Genomic DNA, 26,418 nt, shown 5'->3' on the forward strand with positions numbered 1-26,418 from the left:
ACTACGATTAATCTTCATGACTGGAAATGCAATAGGGGATTTCTAATGTTTCACCTTTTTTAGTGTGTAGTTTGTTTCTTGTCCTAAAGCTTCAAGCATTTACAATTCAAGATCTCACTAGAGAATACTAGATTCTTCAATCGCACAAAAAAGAGAGAAGCATTGATTTCTTGGAAGTACTCTATTGAAGCTGAATGTGGTATCAAACCAAATACATGTATATTCATGTGCAAAGTAACTGCTGGGTAGCTCTGTTTATTCTGTGATTTTATTGCTGCCTTTGTACTTTTCCTTGATTTTGTTTTTTCTCGGCTCATTTCCATGTGCACTCAGAGGTGTGTAATTTTATTTCGAGGCAGTAACAGTTCACTATTAGGATTAAGACCCTATAGGGCAAAGTTTAGTTTTTCTTACTCTGTTATTGCATTATTTTTCATGTGAACTGGAAACTATATTAGCAGCATTATAAAGGGAAAAGGAACAAAACAGAAGTACAATTAATATTCTGTTTTTTTCCCCAAGAACTTGCAGTCCATTACCTCTGACAATGTATGTAGCAGGTGCAAAATGAAATTTTATTGTAGCTGCCAGCATTCTGGCTTAATGCTGCCTAGAGCCAAAAAAAAAATCACAAATCCAACCCATTTGTCAGCTTTGGTTAATACTATTACATTTGTAAAAATCCATCCTGAGCTGCACATAAACAGACTGTTGAAACTGCAAAGTGTATCCTTTATTTAACAAAAATTGAAAGACTCATCTGTAATTATCAAGAATCCGAGGTTCTCAGTAACCAGTCATTGATTTATAACCTTCATTGAAAATTCTCAAGTATCTAAGGGGTGGAAGCATTGAGGGTTTGATCTGATCTTAAAGAAATTGTATTACTAATAAGAATGAAAAGGTAGCTAAAATGTATAGAGTATGTTGGATGGATGCTCAGTTAATTTGCTGAGGTTGTCTGAATTTGTCAATGGGAGATTAAATTGTCAGTTCCAGCTGTGCTCATGGTTGCTTCCTTGACCTTTTCTGGGATGTGGATGAATGGATGTAATAAAAGCAAAATCCCATTGGTTGAATTTCTACATATAAAATAAAGTACTAATCATGTTTTATTGTGGAGCTTTGTGAGGAGGTGGACTAATCAAAGCCACATAAAGTAAATATGACGAGTGTGCTGAGTGCTAACAGTGCAGTATTTTACTTTTGTTTTAGTCTACAGTTGAAAATGGTGTCAGACCTTAAACGGCTGTTCAGAGAACCACTGGGAACAATGTCCCTGGCTGATGACCTCTTAAATTCTCACAGCTCTTTCAAGAAAGAGGAGGTTCTTTTGTTTGGATTAATCAAGATACTTGTAGAGTGGTTTTGTACTTTACTGTTGCAGTTAGAACTGTGGTCTTCAGATTCGGAGGTCAGCTCAACAATGCAATACAATGCATACATGTAATGCAATACAAACTGAAGCCCTGCTAGCTCAGTCTGCACTTAAAGCTGGTAAAATAGAAGTTAATTAAATATGGGCACAAAAGCAAACAATATTTATACTGATAGATTAAGTCAAAAAGAGCATTTATACATGTTGACTGAAGGCTTTTTACAGTGAACATCAAAAAGAACGAACCAATTGTAACTGCGACAAAGTCAGCTATCAGGAAAACTTGAGGCATGTGCTCTGACATTTTATTGATTAGACACCATTAAATGCATATATTGCTTAATGTTGGTCTTCAGCTGGAGCTCTTATTTTGAAGGTCCCAAGATGGTAGCTTGTAGGGCTACTGTTAGAAGACAAGAATACAAGCTGTACATCTGCTAACATGCTTTGCTTGGCGAGTTATGTGACTTCGAATATTCTTGATTGTGGTTAGCTAGAGTTGCATTCTGGTTTTTAAGCAGCAACTTCCAGCTGAAGAGACCATATAATGCCTTAGGTCTGATTCTGTGGGACTCCTGTGAGTTATAAACTCCCCTCGGTGTAAGGAGTAATTTTGTCTTGACTTTGTGATCATGAATTTGGAAAATAATCCCCAGAAAAGGCTTCAAATGACTTATTTCCCTTGTCCTAGTCTCTCAGTAAAAGTCGTCCTGACTTGTAATTTTGCACAGTAAAAGCATTATCTATTGTTGAAAGATAGTATTAGAATAATCATAAAAAATTAAAATAGTGGTTTTAAGGACACAAACTTGTGGTAAAGGTCAGGGAGATTCCTTGAAAGTGGATAGTGTTCCAAGCTGCATTTCAAAATTGAGTGCGCTGCTCAGATCAGACCTTGAAGAGAGCTGCAGTACTGCAGCTGGTTTCGAATCTCATCCATAAACATGATTTCTTGTCTTGAATTTTCTTTTGCCACTTGTCAGCCTCTGAATACTGAATTTGGTAAAGTTGAAAGCACAGTCACCTTTTCCCTGTAACGTAATTTCTTATCTGTTTCATATTCATATCGTTCAGCCTCCTTGTTAGATTGTCACACTAATAAACAGTAGGGGTGGGGGGAGGGACATTGTTTTTGTAGTGTAAACCTTAAGATGTTCTCAGTATCACATTCAATTAAATTCAAAGCTTAAGATTCTTGTTAACCAAACACCTGAGCAGCAGCCCTAACAGTACACTGTCTTGCAAGATGAGTCATATTGCCAACTTCAGCGTGACCAATTTTGTTTGCCATAAAATGACTGGTAACCACTGATAGAGATGAGCTGTAAACAAGGCTGGCAAGTTCAATGGTTGTGCTCAGCCTGTTCTGTCAAGGGCTTTATTACCCATTTAATGTAGTTGGCTCTGTGGGATTTAGTAAATGGCATATACTGTAAAATTTTACTGGGCTTTCCTTTTTTCCTGATTGTTTTCAGATTAAGAGGTGGGGCTAGCTTTCCCCCTCCCTGGTGATCTGAAGACCTGGTGTCTAGCTGAACAGCAGTGTGAGCTGTTGCAGATGTTTAACATAGGAAATGTCATATGGCTTTGTTAGCAGTCAGCTTTAAGAGACCAAAGCAAGGTACATTTTTAGAAGGTCAAGAGTAGATTATAATGGCACTTTCTTCCCAAATCAATTTTAGCGGTAGATAACAGACTTCTGCATTGAATGCCAAAAAGTCATCCAGATTTAAATTATGCCTATGTAATTATAAAGTTGTGGTATTGTCATGAAAGAGAGAAGGAAAGCATGGGTATTTATCCAGTGAAACTAGTAGTTTTTAATCAAATCAAGACGGAAATGCAAAAAGTATCGATGTTTTGTCCAGTAATTTCGATAAACCATATTAATAGTTACATGGTTATGGATTGTATGGTGTTATACTTAATGCTCAGTAACTGAGAATTTGAATAGATTTTAAAATGCATCGTTTAAAATACAGCCCATGAAAACTCATCTTGATATGCTTTGCCACATTTTTAAATAAACCTGAGGAAGGCGGCTTTTTTTACTTTAGTACAAAATCGTGGATGTCTTATGTATCACATCTCTTCGGGTTATGGCTCATAGAATTTGATGTATAGCTTTCCACATGAGTGGGCCTGCTGGTAAATCTCTGAGGGATAGAAATTCAGTTGGTGGGGGGTCTTTAAACAATAAACATCAGCGTGTTTCAGTGTGATCTCATACTGCTGTCTAGCAGCTGGTAATTTCCTGAAGCAGTCCCCTGAAACATATTAGGTTTGATGTGGGCCATAATTTTAATATGTGGAATCCTTGTTTAATTCAGTTACACTGCGCAAAATGGCATGGAGGTGTAACAGGAGCCCTCTGAGAGAAGTTTTCCCTTTTCAGTTTAAGTTTTGCGCTACTGAAATAATTGATTACAGTGGAGGCAGGTGACTGGTGGGGTGTGGTGCGGTTGTATCGAAAGGCTAATTTGGTACACAACCCTGACAAATGAAAAATAAAAGAAAACTGCCACTGCAGTAATAAAGTGAAAAGAGATGCATGGAATGAAAAGTCTCCTGACACAAAAAAATGACAGTTTAGTTGGTTATTTATACCAAAGGATTAGTGACAAGGCTGTCTCAAAGGTAACGTATGTTGTTCAATGAGACTTTTACATGCTTAATAAATCAACCTCATGATCTTTTTACCTTTCTTGCAGAGAAGATTGATATTTATATTTTTGTCTTTGGGGGAAAAAGGAGGAGTCTGTAACTTTGCTTGGTGATTTTAAACCAGAGCAGATGCTGCAGTCACTTTTAAAAAAAATTGGTATTCAAGTCTATGTGGCAAAAGGAGCATCTGTTCATTGAGTGCTTGCAGTGTCATTTTGCTTTAGTGCTGCTGTAACATAGGCATGTGAATTTGCAATGGCAAGAACCACTGGGAATTAATGTAACTGTAGGTAATGCAAGCAGTCTGCTTTGGAATATTTTTATATTTTTAATGCGATATCTAGTGGCACCACAGAGATTAGGTTATCGGTTTCTCTTATGGTAGTTTCCATTCTTGCATTTGCATAGTGCCTTGTTCAGTGCAGATTTATGGCAGCAACATGTCAGTTCTATAGAGAATATAGGAATCACATTAATAAGCCTGTATCTCACGGATGCTGTAATTCCACATTCTTATGCTCCAGGTCAACACCATGTAAAGGTTAAAGGAAAGGTTTGGGGGGGGTTACAGAATAAATTGAACTTTCCTGTCTCACCTTATGTTGAAATCATGATTTCCATCTGCAGTTTGACTTGCCTTTACTTGACAGAATAAAGACAAATGTTGCACAGTAGTTATCCACTGCTCTGTAGGATCTGGAGGACTTGAGGTGACATTGAAACAGATTGCTTTGTGAAGATGGATGAATGCTGGCTGAACTTGGCTTAGTTGCACTTTCACAGCTCAGTACAGTGACTAGTAACTAAATGATGGACAACAGCTTTTCTTTTGTTAGTAATGTTGCTTTTGGAGACAACTTCAGACACTTTCCTGTGTGACGTCGTATCTTGGAATACAATGTTTTACAATTGATATCCTTATCAGCTGGTACATAGTTGGAGGGGAAGAACAGTTGAAACCATGCCTTTAATGAATGTTAAGCTGTTTTCCACTTTAATGTTTCAGTGTTTGTTGTACTACCATAATCCTACATGTAGTTTTGTTTTACAGTGGCGTGTCCCAATTAAAATTGCGATTAGCACTTGTTGCATCTTTGCTAAAGAGCAATATAGCAAAACATTCAATCCATTCTGAGTATAGAATGTTTATCCATAATTATACCAATTGTGATTATTCCACGATGCATGCATCTGTTCTGTTGAAAGGAGTAGTCAAACATACTCACTCGGCTAGCAAAAATGCACATCTCAACCCATAGTAGTGGATTAGTAATCGGCAACAACTCTGAACTTTGAGACATAAGGATGGTGCTGGCCTTTTTGTATTTAGCAGGCCATTGTTTCCACAAAAGGAATCATGTGATGCATAACAAAACAATCCCTGAAAATGCAGAATCCGATTGAAGAATTTCTAAGTAAACTTGGGACCAGTCTTATTAGGAAAGGAGTGAGGGAAGCCACCTTTGATGCTATAGTACATATGCAAAATTGTGCCTGGTCTTTAAAAAATAAATTGCTTCAGGTAAAAAAAAAAAGAGAATAGCCCCTTCTTAGACTCAACAATGATGGGTAAAGCCATTTAGAGTTGAGATGAATTAGGCCCCTTTTAACTATGCATCTTTAATTATGCCAATGATTTGGCAGATCCCTTGATGCATCTTATCTCAGTAGCAAATCAGTATGCTAATTTAGATGTTCCCTAGTTTGGATTTTGTGCTCATTTAAGTCAGTAGTCAGAGGACTGCTTCAGCCATTAAAGACCTTGGTCTGAGCTAGCTCAATAAAAGATTTCCTACATGGTGCTCATTCAAAATAAAAACTTAAACATCTAAAATTTCACCGCTGAAGACAAAAAGTGGTTGAGATTTAAGATGAAAAGTTCATTTGACCCCCCTACTCTTAATTACAATGGATTGCACTAATATCCATTTTTGTGTTCATTTAATGCATCTTGTTAAATAATCCAAAGAAGAATTATGCCTGTACTAACTAATAGCTGACCTGAGTCCCACTTTAGTTAACATAGGACGCAAGAGATGGAAGAAATGGAAGTTTATTAGAATATATGAAAGGCAATTTAAAAGTTGAGATGGGCCTTTCTTTAGATCTGACCCTGTGTATTGCTGAAATACTCTTAAAAATTAAGTATTTTCTCAATTGGAGAGAATTGGCCCTAGAAATCTTTTCCTTACAACATGAAATGTATAAAGTGCTACATATCTAAATGTTTATATTTGTGATTAGAAGTGTACAACTTCCACAGCAAGTTCATAAAAGACAATCAAATGAGACATCTGCATACCGTTTAAAAAGTGTTTTAAAACTGAAGAAATAGTAAACTTGTGCTCTGGTAAGGTTGAGTAACTATAAATATAGAAGAGGTGATAGGATTATTAGATTAACATTATTAAAACATTACTTTACAGTAAGAGTACAAAGTTTTTTTTAAAATTTCAGTAGACTGAAACTTGTCATAAAAGTAAACAATCTATAGGACTTACTGCAGGTGCCAGTATCCTGAAGATTTTTTTTATGGCTGGATGAGGTCCTTGGATCAATTAACTACTACCAGTGGTCACCTCATTTGTAACCATTATGTTCTTAGAGCATTTAATTAACTTAGCCACTTAACTCTCCTGCATACCTGGAGCATTTAGAAAGTTGAAAATTAATGTCCTTTACAGTAAATTGCAGTCAACAATGAAGCTGTCTTCTGCACCTGACTGCACATCAACTTAAGTATATGAGGTAAAAGCCATTTACACTTAAATAAAGCCCGTAAATACTATGCATGTTATGTACTGAGGGTGTATTTAGCTAAAGGTGCTTGTTCCTTAAAAGTTAAATTTAGTAAAGATGTCTGACGTATTGTTCTGAAAATAAATGTATGCTTAAGGATGTCTTTCTCATGCTGTCTAAACTTTCAATGCATTGTCTGTATCTTATGTCATTAGTCATGAATATCCAACTTAAATTCATATCCCTAATTGGAACCAAATGCATTTGTTTTTTTCAGTGCCTTTCAGTGTATTATGAAAAGTCAGAAATGAGCTGACGTTCAGTCTTGTCCAATATGTAATTGATGTTAAGTGCAACTGTTTTCTTACACTGAGCAGGTTGATATCAACTAATGGTTAATTTTTCATAAACATTGGGCTTGATTGCTAATTTCTGGAACTCCAGCAAAGTATATAGGTGTTTTTTTAATACATGGACATAAACCTTATACCATCACTGCTGCATCGCAACCAGTCCTTTGCTTTTAAGACTAACAAATTGCAAAACACCACCTGCTCAAACTAGACTTGTTGAATCTAAGCCGCATTTAGTCCTGGGATGGCTGTAGTAATTATAAGCCCAACCACAAAGCTTGATATACAGTCAAGGACCTCCACACTGCCTTCCTCCCTGTCTGGTACAAATATGAATTGCTCTGGTTTGAGCACACCAATAGAATTCCAGTCCCAGCCTAGGCTATAAATTACTGTTTGCAGCCAGGCAGGAACGCATGGAACAAATGAGGCCGTCCGCAGGTTTTCTCAACAGCCTCCAAGGTTCAAGGACTTGGAGGCTGGTGCATGCTTCGAGTATTCATTATGGGCTCCCAATAAATCTAGAAAATGCTTACTAGGAAGGACGTATCGATCTAGATTCTCATCAGCAAATACCCTACTAATGTATTTACTGCCAAACACATTTAAGCCCTTACATTAATCGGAATTCCCGAGTTACCTTAGTAAGAGGGAAGAGATTGTAATGTTTTAGAAGAATCTTTAGTCATGGAATCTGCATGGGACACCTTTGTTGTATCAGACCACAGTAGCTTTTAGGTATTGTCATAATTTGTAACATCCGGTCTACTGTTTAGGTGATAGTTGCGTCTACATTTTGCCTCTTCTGCATCAATATAACAATCTACCAAACTAATGTACAATGCTTACCGCTGAACCAATAATGCCAGTTAAAAACCTATTAAGCCTATTTTGAACAATATAAAGGCCGTTGTTTAAGTAGGGTCGTTGAGTAGAAACTGACCCTTAACAGAAACAGCTTTTCAAATTTACTTGGTTTGTTGCTAGGGATCCTGTTATTCCCTTTAAATTAGAAGTGCGTCTAAGGAATCAAGTTTGACATACATTTTAAATGTTTGACTGACCAATCTATGCAGCCTGCATTTTAATAATACTGTTAATAATGCCGCAGTACACAAGTATGCTGTTTTATATATAGTGCAGCTTAAATGACTTAATACTAGACCTTCATTTCTGTCTATCATGAATATAATCAGTTTTCACTTATAGGTGTCTGTTACTTGTTTTAAATCTCACATCTGTAATGTTTTAGAAAATGCATAAGGCTGTATAGAAGTGACTGCTTTCAGAAAGTGTCGACCTGATGTTTTTCTATATATTTCGAAGTTGTATAATGGTTTGTGGAATGGTTTCAAATTCTGTCTTTTAGACTTTCAAAGTGTCGCAACTCTGCACAGAGATCATTGTCTTACAACTTATGCTGTTTGAAATGATGCAGATGCATTAAAATGAAGAAACATTGCTTTTTATAAGGCTCCATTTTTGTTGCTAGGATTGACAAATGCGGTTACAAGTCAACTACAAAATATTAAGAGCTCCAAGTTACTTCCTACCAACTATTATCCCAGAAAACTAGAATTCAGAAACTGCATGCAAGCCATTTATACAAATTCACAAACAGCTTTAAAGTTGAAGGTCTTGTGAATTTAAAGTTGAAATTCAGACTGTGATGGCACCAGAGCTACTGAACTTCCAGCTCTTCAGTCTGATGCATTCTGTATTTTAATGCAACAAGCTCCTCCATTCCTGTGGCGATTCTTCTATTTCTCAATGAGCAATTAAGGAGTTGGTTGTAGAAGATGGTTCTTTACATCCTCATAGTGGATCACTGAGTAATTCATTTAGTTTGGTGTTAATACTGCGCGTTTCAAAATGTTTCTCTTAGCTTGGTGGAGAACTCAAAAGTCCACTTAGTCCGTTGCTATGCTTCGCAGCAGTGATTATACCCTAATTTGATATGTTGCTAAGATACCACATAAGCAGACTCCACCTACAGAAACCCATTTTGTTTAAAAGCAGAGCCCAGAATGAATTGAAAGATAATATTGGGAAGCATTGTTTAGAGAGACCTCTTATCTTTTTTCTCTCATTAATTGGAAAAAAAAACCAAAGCAACTGGGATCATCCTGGTATTACGTCGTGCGTATTATTGTGTCCAAGCAGAAATATAAGTATAATATCTGTGCTTCAGCTAGAGTTTGAAATGTGTACTGGAAGGAAATATCTGAAATGGAAATAGGATGTAATGTTTAAGTACTTCAAGTGACAAGCTAGCTAATGTGATTGGTTCGATTTGTAGACTCACAGTATTGCTTAAGAACCCTTTTTATATTTTAAAGATGTAAACCATAACAAAGTCAAGCTTTAAGTCAACCTGAACCGCTGCCTTTATAATGATAAAACTATTGAAGCCTTGTTTGATTGAGACCACTAGGCATAGAAACAGCAAAAGAAATGCACTACTTTTGCTCATCAGTGCTTTGTAACAGATCAGTCAAAATGTAAGCATAATGCTGAGAGAATGTTTAAAAAAAATTCAGTTCAGTGTGATGTTGATGATGACTCAATTCACTGTTTATGAAAACTTGAAATAAATGACCTATGGGCCTGCAGCAAAATTTGAGAATCACTGAATTAGTTTTCTTCTTTGCATTCAAGATCAGCAGCTTAAATAATTTAAACTGATGCCAGTCTTTGTATGTTGATCACAATCCCAGTTGTGCACTTTGAGTATCCCGTAGGCTAGAGAAGACATTCTGCATTGTCCTTTAATGGATGAATATTATTCAGCCATCACTAAGTTTCAGATTAGGAGTTTAACAATGATTGAGTGTTAATCTTCAATTAAAAAAAAATTGGTTGAAAATTCAGTAATATCACTAATTTATAGCAAGTTTTCTACTTAAATAGATGCCTTTGGAGAAGTAGAGCTGATAAAGATTTCGATTTACACTGCAGCTTTGAAATTTAATCTTAAACATGGAATTGGTTTGCTTTTATAGTTATCTTGGAGGGGGGTGAAAGATGAAACTACAACCCCTAGTCTACAAAATTGTGGAAAATGTGAATGTAAAGACGTTGTTGTTGGTAGTAGAATGTGATATTGGCATTGGAATTGTAGTCATGTTAACCATTAACTTTCTATTCATATCTGGACAAAAATTCAAAGTAATGACATCCCTGAAACTGGCTGTAATTTTCCAGACTTCAAATGCGCTTTTGCAACACCAGACCAAAGCCATCCATAAATTGTAACCGTTTTTATTTAAAAATATATGTTTTAAGGAAAAAATCTTTTCAGTTAAAGCCACATCTTTACCCACTATACAGATATGAAATTGTACATATTACAATAAAAAAAAGCATTCATTATGTGCACAAGGGTTGTGATCGGTGAAAAGGTTGGGAATGGGGGAGGGGGTAATGACTAATAGACAGGTGAGAGTAGGAGGAGTGCATTCAGATGCACAGTCCAACTAATTGTGTTTTTGTCACTTCACAAGCTGCTGCTTTAACGGTGAGATGCTCTCATGGCTGCAGAGTACGTTTATGAATTTGGTTAGTTATCGCCGTAACCGTTTGCCATCCCAAGTGCTCTTCATGGCATCAGTACTCTATTCTACAAAAAAGAGCTATTACCCGAGGGAGCGACGCTCTTTCACAGTTTAATTTTCTGTCCCATGTTTGTGGATCAGGCAAAGGGGAGGAATGACATGAATGTAATGAATACTGCAAATAGTGGCTATCCTTTTAGCGAAAGCTTCCAACAAGTAACAGAACAGTGGTACGTGGCTTTTAAATGTGAACAGATATATGGCATTTTTAAGTTTTCTCTATGAGGTTTGTGGTGGTGTTTTTCTTTTTCACATCCTGCTGAAAAAATATAAATGTTGCATCGTAACTGTAATATGCACGTAATGTTCTCTCATATTGATCATGTTAAAAGAATTGCTGTACAGTTAAACTCCTCTTGCACCTTTTAACCGAGAAATATTTAGATCTGAATTTAGAAATAAATTTAGATTTATTTAAATGGAAAAAGGTCATCCTTAAGAGCCTTGATGCTGATCATATAAGGGTGTGGTACATGTTTCTCTAAAATTGTCCCAAGTCCTTGTTTTTTTTTTAATAATGCAGTCTTGGTAACCACACATATAAATTATTCCTGAGTGATAAAAAGGTTATTTTTGGACATCTAAAATGAAGGTATCCTTCAGCCTTCATTCCTATTGGATGTGCATTATCTGCATTTGTTTTAGGAGACTTCATTCGTCATGAAATATATGCATGGCATGCTAACTGGATATTCAGGCTCAGCAGTTGTGGGGGTTAAAAGAAAACCAATACGATTTTATTTTACAACGTAGTGAAAGATCATAGGCATGGATTACAAAATTTGGCTTTAGATATTCAACAGATTTCTCTTGCTTTCAAGCAATTTGTCTGTCAAAAGAATTTCTGGTTTGCACAAATCTCATCAAATAGCTCCCTCTAGAGGCAACTTTTATTTTTCTTTTATGTTTTGTGTGAATATATCATTGCATGGATCGTGCTTATTTGTGTGGGATCATTATCATACCAATTTTTAAAGTGAATTGATCTCTAGAATAAATATCTGGGTATTCCACCGATAAAGCACTTCTTGTTTTTGGGGTGATGGATGTCAGATTAATGGAAAAAGTAATTAAAATGACTTTGCTTTTTGTAAATAAAATTGGGACTTTTAGGTAATTACTGCCCTTGTAAATGTGTCTCCAGGTTGTTAGAATGAGATGGCTTTTGCCTAGTCATCTTGGTTTTCATATTCACTGATCAGTCTTTGTTTCCCTGTCGCTAAGGTCAGACCTCAGCCAGATTTCATTAGAATTCCTCACGTTTCCTAAGATGCTGACAGCAGCTATTGTTAAGCTGTAAATTACTAGGTCTCGTCTTAACGACTTAGTTTGTTCGTGTTGCAAGGACAATTTTTATTAATAATCACAAAGACCGGAGGGCTTCGGAATTACACCCTGCCCTTTTCATTAAAAAATATTAGATGAGTCGGTTTTCTGTACCATCCATCCTTTTTGTCCAATCTGAGTTTTCTGCGTAAATTGTCCTCTGTTCCAGTCATTTGTCTTTTAAGAAATTAAGCACACGATGTTAATACTTAATATTTATTGAATTTGACAGCAGAAGGTTTCTGGGGTGATTTTATTTTTTGGGGTAGATGGAACTATTCCTTCTAAATGGGCCACATTATATGGCAAAGAAAGCTACGTCTTGTTCAGAATCAGTGGTGTGGGTGACAGAATATTAAATCCTTTCTGCGTTCCCTTAATTGGCTCAATCTTGAGTCTGTCAGACTGGATTAAAGCCAACATTGCACTGAAGCCCTCCTGACAGTGGGTTCCGCGTATAAATCTAGTTTTTAATGGAACTTTTATTTTACAGTACTAGCGTTTGCAGTACTATTCTAATAAAGACCCTGTATGTTTTGTAAACCTTGTTTCCCAACAAAAATGTGCTGTTTTAAACAATACCTCCAATTGAGAACATTTTATCATGCATAAAGATGTTAAAATGCTTAAGTCAGTGATAATTTAATTAGATATTTTTGATTTACATTGTTTCAAAAAGGAAGCACCTTTTTCCAATTGAGGGAGATAACTTAGATGTCTTGGCAGAGGGAATGCTGCAGCATATTGGCCATTAACCTTTCCAGACACAAGTGCTAAGCTTTTGAATTTAATAAGAGGTAATGGAGTTTATTGAATGAAGTCAAATCCTAAAACTGGAAGGCTATTAGAATATTTTAAACGGGGTTATCACACAAGATGAAAAAATCCCGTAATTGATTTAAAGTGAATATGCTAAGCACTTTTAATTTTCTTCATACCCCACAGACAGGGGGGAAATTAGTTCAGCCTTTAGATATAAAAACCTGTTAAGGCATTTATTACAAAAGAGTATAAACCATGAATTGAAATTTGCCAGATTTGTGTCAGTTATTACTGAAGAAGGCAAGATTTGCAGTGCGTTTTTTACAGATCAGTCAATTGTGCATCATGAGTTTGCAAGTGCATCAAGACCTTGTTAAAACAGGAAAGATGGTATCTTTGTGGAAATTCTTCCATTTGAAGAGCAGAAACCTCCGACTAAATGGTTGATGGACTTTCTGAATTTCTTTGAATTATGCATCTTACTCTCCCATGTATGACAAATTTACATATTTAAGTTCCTTTCGGGTTGCTCGAATTTTTAACAGTATATAATTACATTTCCCAGATAGGGTGATAATGTTTTTGTACATATAAAAATAAATGTCCTATTATTTCAAGGTAAATTTTGTTCCGTACATCCCTAAAAATGGAAAAGGAAGAAAGATGAAAGCCAAGTATCGGCAGCATTCTAGCCTGCTGCTGATTTCTCAGAACTAATGGAAAATGTAATGCTTAGGTAAAGTAAAAATCCTGTTTTTGTTTTTGGAATGGCAAAATGGTGAAGCATGATCACAGGAATAAATAAGAGTTCATACTTCACACTCTTTGTAAGGCAGCTGCTGACATTTGCACTGCCCGTAGCCATTGATGATGACCAGTGCTCCTTCTTCGTGCGCTGGCTCATACTCATTGTATGGGACCTGGGTGGCTAGGTCTGCCATGGTCTGCCGTGCCTGGGTCCTCATCTGGCGGCGGTTCTGGAGGGCCGAGCAGTGCCTGATGCGCCTCAGAGTAGGTGGGCAGCACTTTCGAGATATGTAGACCACAAAGATAATGAGAAAGAAAGAAAACAAGAGCGCCATGGTTCCAATGATAACACGCTGGGTGAGCAGAGTGTTGTCCATCTCCAAAAAATCTTCCTCTGTGACTGGTTCCCCTGCTACAGTGGTGGTTGTCAGGCTAGTGGTTGGGGAAGGGGTCGTGGTTGTGGTTATTGTAGTAATATCCTCTGCATAGAAGTCCTGTGTTGGGGTGGGTATAATTCCGAAAACGGAGCTCGTGGCCTCTGGCGGAGTAGTTGCCTTTGGAGAACTTGTAGTTGGGGCAGCTGCTACTGAAAAATTCTGACAAAGCTGGAACCCATAAACTGCATCCAGTATTTCCTCACCCTGCGCATACTCAGGGCTATGGCACAAAATGGAGTGTTCCCATCTTCCCCTGAAGGTGCTTAGCCAAGTAGCAAGAGAGCAGATCCTTTTGGTACATTCCCAAAGGTTGCTTGAAAGCCCTACGGTGCTCAGTGACTTCCACATATCCAAGATCTGTGAGTCAAGGCTAGTAAGCTTGTTGTTATCCAGCAGCAGAACCTTGAGATTTGGCAAAGTCTCAAACACATCTGGGGTCAATGTGTGAATCTCATTTCCAGTGAGGTCCAGCTTTTCCAGAGTTGTCCAGATCCATTCCATCCCACATGTTAAATTGTTGATCTTGTTCCACTGCAGAAAGAGAGTCTGGAGAGATATCAGCCTGGGGAAATGAGCCAAATTGATCCTGGTCAACTGATTGTGCTCCAGGTGGAGCTCACGTAATTTGATTAAGCCTGCAAAGCCATTCCTGGCCAGGCTTCTCAATCGGTTGTTACTTAGGTCCAGGAACTCTAGGCTGCGGCAGTCCCAGAACACGCGCACAGGAGTGGTACGCAGGGAATTGGATCGCAGGTGGAGTGTATGGAGTTTGCGCAGACCGTGGAATAGCTCTGGCTCGATTGATGTCATCTGGTTAAAAGAGAGGTCCAGGTTCTGAAGGTTGATGAGGTGGATGAAGGTGGTATTGGGCAGCGTAGAAATGAGGTTAGAGCTCAGGACGAGTTCCTTCAACTTGTAGAGCCCCTGAAAAGCATCCTCCCGTACAGTCTTAATTTGGTTATGGTCCAGGTGAAGCCAGGTGAGCTGACTGAATCCATAGAACTGGTCTGGGCTCAGCTCAGCGATACTGTTGTGCCGTAGTGAGAGGCCCAGGGCCCCCTTGTCTACACCATCTGGGGGTGCCTGAAAGCCCTGCGAGTCACAGTAAAACAGCAGGTCCTCGCAGCGGCACTTTTGAGGGCAGGCTGTGCCTGACACGGGGAGCATGCGGAGCAGCATGCCGATCACACAGAGTGCCACTGGTGCTGGTCCCACCAATGGCCACCTTGAATGGAAACCTGAGTAGTTTAAAGAAACAGAATAAGGAAAAATAAATCTTCTCCGGAATAGGAGAGACGTTCCGTCGTGTATGTGAAGTGACTATTTTTGGTGCATTTCAGGATTCATATTCATGTGTTCATCTGAGTAAGTCAGTGAATGCCTGTTTGAATTACTGTAGGACAGATTGTGACATTTCTGTTGCTAGCCTGAAGTTTCGTTGTCAATCTGTAATATTTTAACCTTGACAATTTTAAAATTGTTTTTTAGAACCTGTTTTATTAGCGTGTATTGCTTTGTCAGCCTTGTGCCTGTGACGGTTTGTCAGCCTTTCGTTTCTTTCATATCAGAATCCATGAAAAGGTATATCAAACAAACCAGCTCTGAAACTTTGATAATTTATGTAATTTAATACAAAGTTATTGTATTACAATACAAATGTAATATAAAGTTTATGTAATACAAAGTTAATTTTTATTTGACAGTAAGATTCCCGTGTAGAGAATCTAGTGATCACCAGAGATCTAGTGCCCTTAAAATGATTTGGGATATTCTGACACAGATCCTGTATTTACCTCCATGGAAATATTCAAGCTAATGACTGAATATTTTTCCAACTTTCCTGCTTTAATTATATGAATGTGTAGCCTCTTAAGAATCACACATCCTTTGCCTAAAAATGTACATATAAAACATGTCTGGTTGGGAGCCCTTGAGCTGTTTGATTCTCTCCACTCCTTTGCACTGTTTCCTATTCAGGTCCAGACTTGATATATAAAAGAGCAAACTTACCCATTCTTTTGTGCACATTGGAGGCTGCATTCAACTGTCCTTCTCCGCAGACTCTTTGAGCAGCGAGACGGAAAAGAAATCCAATTGAAAAGAGCCCTTTTGAGAAAACACAAAAGGAATTGTGCTTTTCTCAGATAAAGCAATACTTAGTCCCCCCAATTGTAACAAAAGCAGAAATTCCATGTCCATCGATTATGATATTTTTTTAAATCCTTTTGTAATTTGTTTTAGGGATTACTTGAGCAAAATCATTTTCCTTGTCAATCCTTATTTTTGAAGTTTGTTATTCAGATCTGAAGCAATCATTTGTTTTCTTCCCCTTCCACAATGGTGTCGGCTCAATTGGTTAATTGAAGATCAAAGTCTTCTTTCACAGCTGGGGGGGGGGCGGCGGGGGGGTCTATCAACCCCAACTTGTTGATGGCAGCAGAGATCCCCGTTCATGAAACCAGCTCCTGTATGGTTCCAGCAGCAGTGTTCTATACCGAGTGCTCAGCTCTGAGGAGAAATGCTGTAAAATGGGAAAAAAAGGCAGCGAGAGAAGCAGAGATGCTATACTGTGCTTTTGTTGCAGGCACTCTCTGCTACAGAGTGGTGGCAGGCTGGCGTTGATTCAGTGATGCTGTTTCTCTCTCTCACTTGCTGTCTTGCACACTTGCTCACTCCTACTTGCGTGTTTCTGATTCCCTGCCCCCTTCTCTCCTTCCAGCCTTTTTTTATATCCGAATATTGATAACTGAAACGTCTTGCAGGGCTCAGTTATTTAAAGCCACGTCATTGCTCATGTTAATTTTAGTTGGGCTTTTTTTTTCTGATGGGGTGGAGAGGTGTTTTATACCCTGTTAGAGCGTAGTGAGATTGTTCAAAGAATGAAGATTCAAAATATATCCAGAATAGCGTGAATATCTGTTTACTTACATGCCTGGCTTTTGTTAGGTTTGTGAATACATTCTAAATCAGTTTGGCTTTGGGATTTTATCATAGCTGATTTTAATACCTTTTCAAAGAGCCCTGTCATGACAGATTGTAATTGGAACCTGAATAGACTGTTCATTGCACATTTCTGTAGGGTGTTAACATGGTTAGGTATGGATTTGTGCCTTTTTACTTACATTTCCAAATCTTAGTGTCATAACTGAAGAAAATGATAATTTGATTTTAGTGGCTTGGTTTGTAAAATCAGTCAATTGAGTTATCCTCCATGAACAGAAGTATGTAAGTACTGAGGTGTAGTTAAAAATACTCAGGCTTCACATTGAATAGAGGCTGTTAGCAGTGGGAATTCTAAAATTATGAAGCACATTTCACTGAACAATCTTGCATATGATGCTTGAATGTTTTGTTGGTTAAATGTTAAACAGGAGATTTGTACTGTGGCATATGCCTTTGTAGAGTCCATTAGCATAAGGCATGCATTCAGGTTTTCCAGTCTTTCCTCTGAACTTCAAAGTGCTTTTACTAAATGTAAATAAATCAAAAGCAAATAAATAGAACTGGGAAGTGTATTTGGCGATAAAACTTATAAATGCATTTTTAATTTAATGAAAATCTAACTTGTGTCCTGTAGGACCCTTTTCGTTGTACTAGCTTAATAGCATTTTAAACTTAAAACATTGTATCAGATGGCAGTGTGGTTTGTCTGTATATGTCCTCAGTTACTTTTGGCTGTTTCCTGCCCTTTTGTTTGTAGCCTTTCCCTCCATGTTTGGTTCATTTTCTTAAAGCACATGTGCCTCTGTACACATTTTCTAGATTTGCCCATTTGTGTAATAGAAGCTGACACAACTAATTTTAAACCTGACTTTTCAAAATCGCATCCAAAATACATCGGAAAACACCAAATACTATGTTCCACTGCGGAAAGATGGCCAATTAAACAGGTTACTTGGGTGTCAAAAGTTTTAACAATAAAACTTAAACCTAGCCTATAAGTGTTTTTTGTCGATGTCCAAGCAGCTCATGGTTGGTGCCGAGCTAGCTTTCAGCTGTATTGGAAGGTGGAAGTTGCATCTAAGGAAGATCTCATGCTTGCCGCATAGTCCATTTCGAATTCCATGGATCGAAAGAAATGCTCGAATTACATAGTTTATTAACCTTTAAGGAAGCAGTGAAGAATTGAAAGGACCCCGTGACGGGAGCATCTTAGAAGTGGATTTTTTTTTTTTGAAAGTGATCGCTGCAATTTTGAGAGCACGTGCATAATAACTTCCTGTGTCACAATTATATAAAAGAAGCTGGACGAAGACAGCGGTGTTCTCTGGGCTCCAGCAGTGAGCCAGCCTGAGGTCAATAACATTGCCGTGTCTCATTGGCGCTCCTGCAATTGCTGCTAGTGTTCTGAGGAGAGATTCCCCGCAGGCCTCTCTGCTGAGATGCACCTTCCAAGCGCAGATGAGCAATTTGTTGGGCCGTGTGAGTGAAGTCCATTTGCCCAATAGAAACTGACTTTTTTTCTCTCCTCTTTAAGTTTTATAGGCCTTTCTTTCTGACAAGATGTGTTCGGAGCTAAATATACGGGAATTTATTGAATTTTCATTCCTGTCATCTAGAGGCTGAGTTAGTTCTGTACCTTTTGAAGTTTCAGGATCAGCCTATGGTTTGCTTATTTGAGTTAATGGTGGGTGAGAAAAGCCAAGAAGAAATTGTGCACAGTGTTTTAAATCCACATAGGGGAAACAAATGTTGCTGGCCTGCCTAGCTATGTTGTCATTTAAATTTGTAGATGGGGGGGGGGGGAATGCATGTTGACCATATAAAGTTTTAAATGTTTTTTTATAGGAAACAATGTTGCAGCCATGGCTTTTTTCCTGTTACATAAGTCTTGTTTTGTAGGATTCGGAGTATAGAATATCAGAAGTGGGTATTGCAGTGGGGTTTATCTGTATTTTTTCTGGATCCATGTAAGCCACAAGCTATGAGTTGATTTTTTTTCCAACTCTTTATATGTGCTGTTGTGTGGTTTTAAAACTAGATGCTGGAGGGGGAAAACATTTAAAGTAGTACACCTTTGCTATTTTTTCTCATAATTGTTGTTGGTGTTCTTTAGGCAACCAGGCTAGTACTTTACTTGTGTTTATGCCCCTTTTGTTATTCTGGAGTTCACAAGTGTATGAGCCAACCCTCTGTTACCCTCCTTGCTAAACTTTGTGACCTCTGTCGTCATTTTAAATCTGAATCATGTTACATTCTACTTCAGAGACCCACATTGTAAGACATGCCTTAAAATTTAATTACTGATTCAATTAACTTCTAAATAACTGTGGGAAAAACACTAATCTGCTAGGCAGACGTCTCTATGTAATGTACAGTAATTGCTCATTACCCTTATGGTTAGAAACTGGTTGAACTAGCAAGCTGTTCAATTTGTACTGTACTGCAAAAGGCTTTATAAATAGTTTATAGTTTTTTAAGCTTCCAAATCATTAATCTGTTTATTCTTGGCTAATTTAGCTTTCAAAAGTTCTTGAGTACCAATAATTGAATATAACCTCTTGGGGAATTTTAAGAAAACTTTTGCGAAGTCTGAGAGAAGTCATTTACAAAGATTTGCCTATGCATATTTATATTAAAGCAAAGGCAGAGCAGAAGTGTACAAGTGTTGGCCAATTATGGGGATTTTGCTAACTGTAATTGGAATCTTTGAACATCTCTTCCATCTTCTACATTTTTGTTACAGGCATGCTTTGATTTAATTGTTGCTTGAATAAGCTGAATTCTCACCAGCCATTGCTATAAATTAGGGAATCTCACGTCAAGCACTGAACCAAAGGTATTAGAAACCTTTTTTCTTTTAAATTCTCTTTTCAGAAGACTGAATTGTGCTCCTGGACTGGAAATGGGTTAAAGCATTAGTCCTAAATCTGTTTCCTTCACCTTGTTCTGCTGAAGCGGCTTTAAATCTGTTCTTAACTATTATTTTGTTAATCATTTAATTTTACTGATAAACCCAAGTACTCCAACAAAATATTGATTTACTTGGCAGTTGTCGGTTTTAAGTTATGCATTTTTCATACTTCATTCTTAAGTGGCCACATTTTGCTTATGCATCTAGTCCATCTAGAAATGTAGATCTCTTGTAAGACAAATGAGCAAACAGATTTCTCCTTACTGTTTCAGGTAAAGAATTATTGGTGAACACAAGAATTGAATGTGCTTAATATGAATGTTAAATATTAAATCAAATTTCCTGAATGATGAACCCGCATTTTTTTCCATCAATTTGTGAATAGTAATCCAAAACCAAAAATTACAAACGCTTATACTTCATGAGATTCATGCAGAAAAATGACTATATATCCAAGATGCTCAAATCCAATTCTAAACATGCATGCAATCTATAACAGTACAGTTTTTTTAATTACTTTTGGGGATTTTTTGTGCTTTTTGTCCGACTAGGTAATTTTTGACCGTTGCATAGACATTGAAAGCAGTTTCTCCTTCTGAGAAAATTAGTCCTTGTTCTGTTGCAATTTTAGTCTGAGGTTTTCTTGGGAAATGTTTGTAATGGCAAAAGCTTTAAGCAGATGTTGCTCAAACTTGAAAAATAAAGCGGTTTCTGAAGTTTGTGTGAAACAACCTCTTGCCTTCTCTGGCGATTCACTGATTTGGTTTTTATAGAGAAAATGCTCTTTCTGTACCTTTGTCACATTCAGATACTTATGGGATAGTGAGGACTTGTCAGTGAGTAGTCCTCTTAATGAAAACAACCTTTTTTTTTTCTTTGTATTGCAGGCTGGCAGAAAAGAGAGGAGTGATGCCCTTAATTCAGCCATCGACCGGATGACTAAAAAGACACGTGATCTCCGCAGACAGGTTTGTCCCCCATTTGCTGCCTGCACTACCACTCAGGCATACAATGATAAATAAAACTAGTGGACAAGATTCTCCCCCCCCCCCCCCCCATTTTCTTCTGAATGTTCAGAACATTTAATGGGTATCCTAAAGTGCCTGATTAGGAACACAGGCATCAAAGCCTCTTAAATATTGATTTGCTAAAATATAATTGGAATGCAACACTACGGATCAACATGCGTGCTTGTCAAGTCTCCTACAGATTCTTGCAAAAGTATAAGGAGTTATTTCTTTGCTAGTATAACTGAACATTAATTTGATTTGTGATCTTACAGTTTTTGGTCCGGAGTGTGTGTAGTAGCTCTGTCCTAATAGTCTCCCACAGAAGATTGTGAGTATAATTAAGGGTGGCAAGTAGATGAGCTTTGGACGTACTGTGCAACTGGTTGTCCACAGTGTGCTAAGCTAAGGATCTCCATAGCCACACGGAATGAAGCAAAACAGTCCTTTCTGCTAAACCCTATAAAATCTCTTTATATAATGTCTGGTTTAGATGGGTTTAAATAATTTTTTTAAAAAGTTAGGAGCTAAAGTAAAAATTGATTTTTTTGCAAGTTGCTTAATATTCCTGTGGGATTGGCCTGCGACAAAGTGCTACACAAGCATTAATAGCAGCCCATCCAGTGCTATAAATCTCTGGAACCTCACAGCCACAGTGTAGGTTATTGCTTTTAACAAGATGTTAATACCCAATAAGTACAGTTCACTTTTCAGGCTGTGATAAAGTTTCTCTTGTCCCAAATGTCTGACTTAGAGTGATGATCATGCTTAATGCTAACAGGTTTTCCCTGTTGCAGAAATCAATCGATTTTCAGAGCTCACATAAATGATTACATCTGTTTATCAAAGAAATGTCCTGCTTTTCTGCAGCCCTCACCAGGACAAGCAGGCTTGAAATGGAGCCTTCTCTCCTGTGTGCATTTTTTTCCTTTTCTTATTTTAAAAGATTAGAGCAATATAGTAAGAAGTTGACTAAATTTAGCTCATCCAGTGACTAATATTCCTTTTTTTAATCATGCTAATGTCTGCTTTTTCCTGCATTTCCTCAGCTGCGTAAAGCAGTAATGGATCATGTGTCGGACTCGTTTCTGGAGACCAACGTTCCTCTTCTGGTGCTCATCGAAGCTGCAAAAAACGGCAATGAGAAAGAAGTGAAGGAATATGCCCAAGTGTTCCGTGAACATGCCAATAAGCTGATTGAGGTAGGTGTATACAACTCATAACTCCTTTTGTTAAGCCATAGCAGGAAAATGCCCCCTTTTCTTCTTTTCAGTTTTTTTTGGGTTTTGTTTTTAGAGAGATTTCTGCTGTTGGGGTGGATTCCCACTAGTGCCATTACTGTAGAGCTCAGTTCAGTTTCTAGTAAATCTCTGCTGTTGCTGTGTTGTGCAGCAGCTGGTATTTTATTTTTTCTGTTTTTCTAGCCAATATGTGCATTATGTTTGACGGGTGGCATTTTGTTATCTTTTGGTTTGTGAGATAAACGGTCTTTTTGTAGCTCTCCCTACAGAAGCCAGTCTATTATCTTTTTTAATACATTTATTAAAGTTACTATCCCTACTTCTTTAACAAATAAAAATCACAGGTTCTCACAGTGGTAATGACTTTTTTTTATACAATTGTTCCTTGACGCTGCTGTAGTTTAATAGTTCAACAGATATTTGTAGTTTCCTTCATTGGGTAGAGGCAGTACTTTTAACTGTTAGCTGGTTTTGTCATACCAGCTGTCAAGTTCTTAGCTAAATGAATAGTTTTAAATGAAGTTGTTTTAAAAGTAGGATGTTTGACCCTTTTTTAAAAAGAGGGTGTCTCTGTAGATTTTTAAAGTTCAGGATATATAAACAGATTTTTTTTCTTTGATGGCAGTCCTGCTTCAGCATTAGTATTACATTATTTTAAAAGATTGTAATCACTATATGCACCTCACCAATAGTGCTTCTCTGAGAAGAAACTTTATAATTAATATAATTCCTAACACTTATAGCGCTATTCTGGACACTCCACTCAAAGTGCTTTACAGGTAATGGGGACTCTCCTCTCCCACCACCAATGTGCAGCATCCACCTGGATGATGCGATGGCAGCCATAGTGCGCCAGAACGCTCCCCACACATCAGCTATCAGTGGGGAGGAGAGCATAGTAATGAAGCCAACTCATAGATGGGGATTATTAGGAGGCTGTGATTGAGAAATGCAAATGGGAAATTTTGCCAGGACGCTGGTGGCACAGCCCCCTTCCCTCAGAATAATCCAGAAGCAGTAGAAGAATCCGCAACCGCACAAACAAACTGGCCATCTGTTTTTCTTGTGTAAGAGCATAAACCCTTTTGTAAATGTCCTGACTTTCCCATCAGTCATGGAAATGTTTGTGGGTGTCCTCAGCTCTTTTCAGATCCCTCTTGGGAAGCAGTGCTCATTGGCCTCTTCCGGAGTCTACGTGGCTGTTTACCCCACAGTGTGTTGGCTAGCAGGAACATTGCATGTTGGTCCGGGATCACAGGAATCCTGGCTTCTGTCGATCCTTGCTTTTGGCAACTGCATAAAACTGTTAAAATAGCTGCCACGTCTTCTAATGTGCATAATCCTATGCTGTAATACGTTTTTACAATATGCTCTCAGCTGATGTAAGAGCCACGAAGAATGCACAACAGAAGTAAATATTTAGGAAAATGGCATAAAGAAATATGTCTAAGTCACTTGCCTTATGTAATGTTATGGAGTAGTGTTCTATAAGCCCGCCTGTAATTGATGACCTGTGAAGTTTTTCAAGTACATCATGAATATCGTGAAAAATGCTCGCAATGATATGAGCAAGCTGGCCCGAATGGCCTTCTCGATTTGTAAGCTTTATATTCTTCTGAAATAGATTCCAGCAGTATTTTTTTTCCCCTTACTTTGAGTTTGTTGAAGCGTGATATCTTAATGATGTCTTAATAAAGAACCTCTTTAACAGAATCCAAACTATTTGTCACTGTGAATAATCAGATTGTATTAAGCTTTGTTTTTAAAGCTTTGATTGTGTTCAAGTATGGAAATGGATCTAAAGGTATTTTACAGCCTTAAATAGAGTCTGTTCGGATTGAAGAGGACATGAATGAAATATTCTGGATGCAATGAAATACCTTTTTATTCTTCAGTCGGAACTGAAGATTACTTAGATTTTAGATATTATCCCATTATGCAGAAGGCAGTTTCTGTCCAGTGCCCTCTACAGCTTTTCAAGATTAAAGAAAATAGTTTGAATGTAAAGTTCATTCCAAATAAACTAGCGCATTTGCTGATGATCTTTCATAGTACTTTTATCTCCTTTTTCACCATTTCATTTTTATTAATGCAAAACCTCTGTGCTGTTGATATACTGTGATCTAAAATAAAAGGGCTTTAAGTAAGGCATTAAAGGCAGGAATGAGAATATCCATCGAAAAGTAGTAAATGCCCATCACATATGATGTTGGTGTTGAATTGGTTATCTGGTATAAATGTACTGTCAGTAATTTGAATGATTACTGAGGGAGACCAATCCGTTATTTTTGGACACTTAAGTGCCCAAGGGTACATATCTTATTTAAATCGCCTTGTCATAAACAGGCATTTTAATTCTTTAAATTTGTTAGCTACACTGCAGATCCAAGGACACAACCATTAAACGTCTTGGAGTAAATCCACACGCACTTGAATTGTGTGCCCATTTAACATTACATCTAATGTTTTTAATATATTGATTTTCTTGACAATTTTAAAATGCATACAATTTGTGCAGCGCAAGAACATTGCAGACAATAGATGGTTGTATATGTGCTTTGCATAGGAATGCCCTTGTTTGGTGTTGGGTTGACACCCTATTATAAGTGCTCTTCATTAATGCAGCTTGTAGGGAAATTAAAGGCCTGGGGGCTTAAGAACTGAGGCTGTTGTTTAAACCTTGGTGGGAAATGGATTTACAGGGTTGAATCTAAATGAAAACAACAGATAAGCATGCAGAAGTCTCTAATCCATTCTGGGATCTAAAATGCCACCTCCTTTTAACCCATGGTTCCTATGTAGCACTTAATTGTACCTGAATACACTGGCAGCAGTTCATCACCAACTCATTACAGGCTAGTGGAGTTCCATTTGTTTGACGTCCGTGTAGTTGAGTGCTTTTTTTCCCTTCCACCAAAATAGTAAATCCTCGATCTCCCCAGTAGAAGTTACTGGGTTCAATATTTAAAGGTTCTTTATTTAAGGGTTTCTGCAATTTCCCTCATGGGATCACTAAAGTATCTATATATCACCCAAGTCCTTCAGACACTTTTCCCTAGTCTTTCACAAATCTGAAATGTAAACATGAATTTCATTAACATAGTCTTTTTAGTCTTAGAACTACTGTAATTCTAATTTATCTGTAATTTCTTTGCAATGAGCAATATCGGAGAACTGGGTTTTGTGTCACTTTAAATCGGGAAAATGTTTCGCTTCGTTTGCTGAGTAACATGTTTAGTCCTGATTTAATATTCAACAAGGAAAATGTAAGTGTTTTTTAAATGTTACATCTCATATACATATATTTAAACACTATGAGCTGATTCTTAAAGGAAAAAAAATCAAGCTGAATTACATTTTAAATAAACTTAAAGTGCAACAAATAAAGGTAGTTAAATTGTAACATCATTCTATCTGATCATGTGAGCAACAGTGACAGAAGAAAAAATGCTTACCTCCAGTTTTGAATGAGAAGCAGCCTAGTTCAAAGAATGTTTTCACTAGAGCATTTTTTTATTGAAGTTAAGGTACACTGCTCATTTGGGCTTATGAACAGTGCTTTTATGCAAATTACCTTTTAAAACTTTTTCTGCTTCTGTTTATGGGCTGTCCCATTGTGTGATTTGTATGCTTTTTAGGAGTTAGGATTACAGTATTAGTCAGAAGGAATACAGTGTTTTCCTTGTCTTCCAGTCTTTCCTTGTCTTATAACTTCCAGTTCTTATTTAACATGTAACTTCCAGTTCTTATTTAACATGTAGAAAACAGCAGAAGCATCTCATGGATGTTTTTGTGGAGGTTGCATATTGACTTGGGAAAAGGAGTCCGGTGTGCTTTAAGAAAGTATTTACTTTTAATAACCCACACAGTTCATTTCTAATCTTGTAGGGTTTACAGGTAATCCTGATAGAGCATTATTAGAGAAAAAGTATATTGACTGAAATCCTTTTTTCTCCTCTCTTGGAATTCATAACCATCTGTGTTTTCTGGATACACTAGTTGCTTTGTATGTAAAAGTGAATCATTTGTGAACAAGTTGGAAAGGAGTTATTTTATGGTTCCTTTACTGTTTTAATATTTTTAGTAATGTTGGCATTTCTTTGAGAATTCAATTAATTGATGCACAAGATGCAGCAGTCACAAATTATGGTTTTATTTTCTTTACTAGTGCAATTCATAAATTTGGTCCATTAAGTTGTGTTCTAAAGGGGCTTTGGAGTAGAATTCTGGACGGCCCTGTTCTTGCACATATGTACACGCCTCGAATGATAGAAACTGCAGTTCAAGCTAGTGCTA

At 37.4% G+C, this 26,418-nt stretch overlaps 2 protein-coding genes across 3 annotated transcripts in view; one reads left to right on the forward strand and one right to left on the reverse strand.

Moving 5' to 3' along the window:
* Positions 1–26,418, forward strand: part of ctnna1 (catenin (cadherin-associated protein), alpha 1) — a 103,821-nt gene that overhangs the window by 43,215 nt on the left and 34,188 nt on the right. For both annotated transcript variants that reach the window (XM_088604611.1, XM_088604609.1), the window contains exons 8-9: positions 20,762–20,842; positions 21,931–22,083. In XM_088604611.1, coding sequence (XP_088460737.1) covers positions 20,762–20,842; positions 21,931–22,083 — 234 coding nt within the window. The remainder of the gene's footprint in view (positions 1–20,761; positions 20,843–21,930; positions 22,084–26,418) is intronic.
* Positions 10,380–16,687, reverse strand: lrrtm2 (leucine rich repeat transmembrane neuronal 2). Its single transcript, XM_088604612.1, has 2 exons — positions 16,031–16,687; positions 10,380–15,258 (listed from the first exon to the last, which is right to left on the reverse strand). Exons 1-2 carry the CDS (start codon positions 16,032–16,034, stop codon positions 13,646–13,648), a joined length of 1,617 nt encoding a protein of 538 aa, XP_088460738.1. The 5' UTR covers positions 16,035–16,687; the 3' UTR covers positions 10,380–13,645.

This window comes from Lepisosteus platostomus, chromosome 13, assembly GCF_059453375.1.
Source record: "Lepisosteus platostomus isolate fLepPlt1 chromosome 13, fLepPlt1.hap1, whole genome shotgun sequence".
In the NCBI taxonomy this organism is placed as follows: Eukaryota; Metazoa; Chordata; class Actinopteri; order Semionotiformes; family Lepisosteidae; genus Lepisosteus; species Lepisosteus platostomus.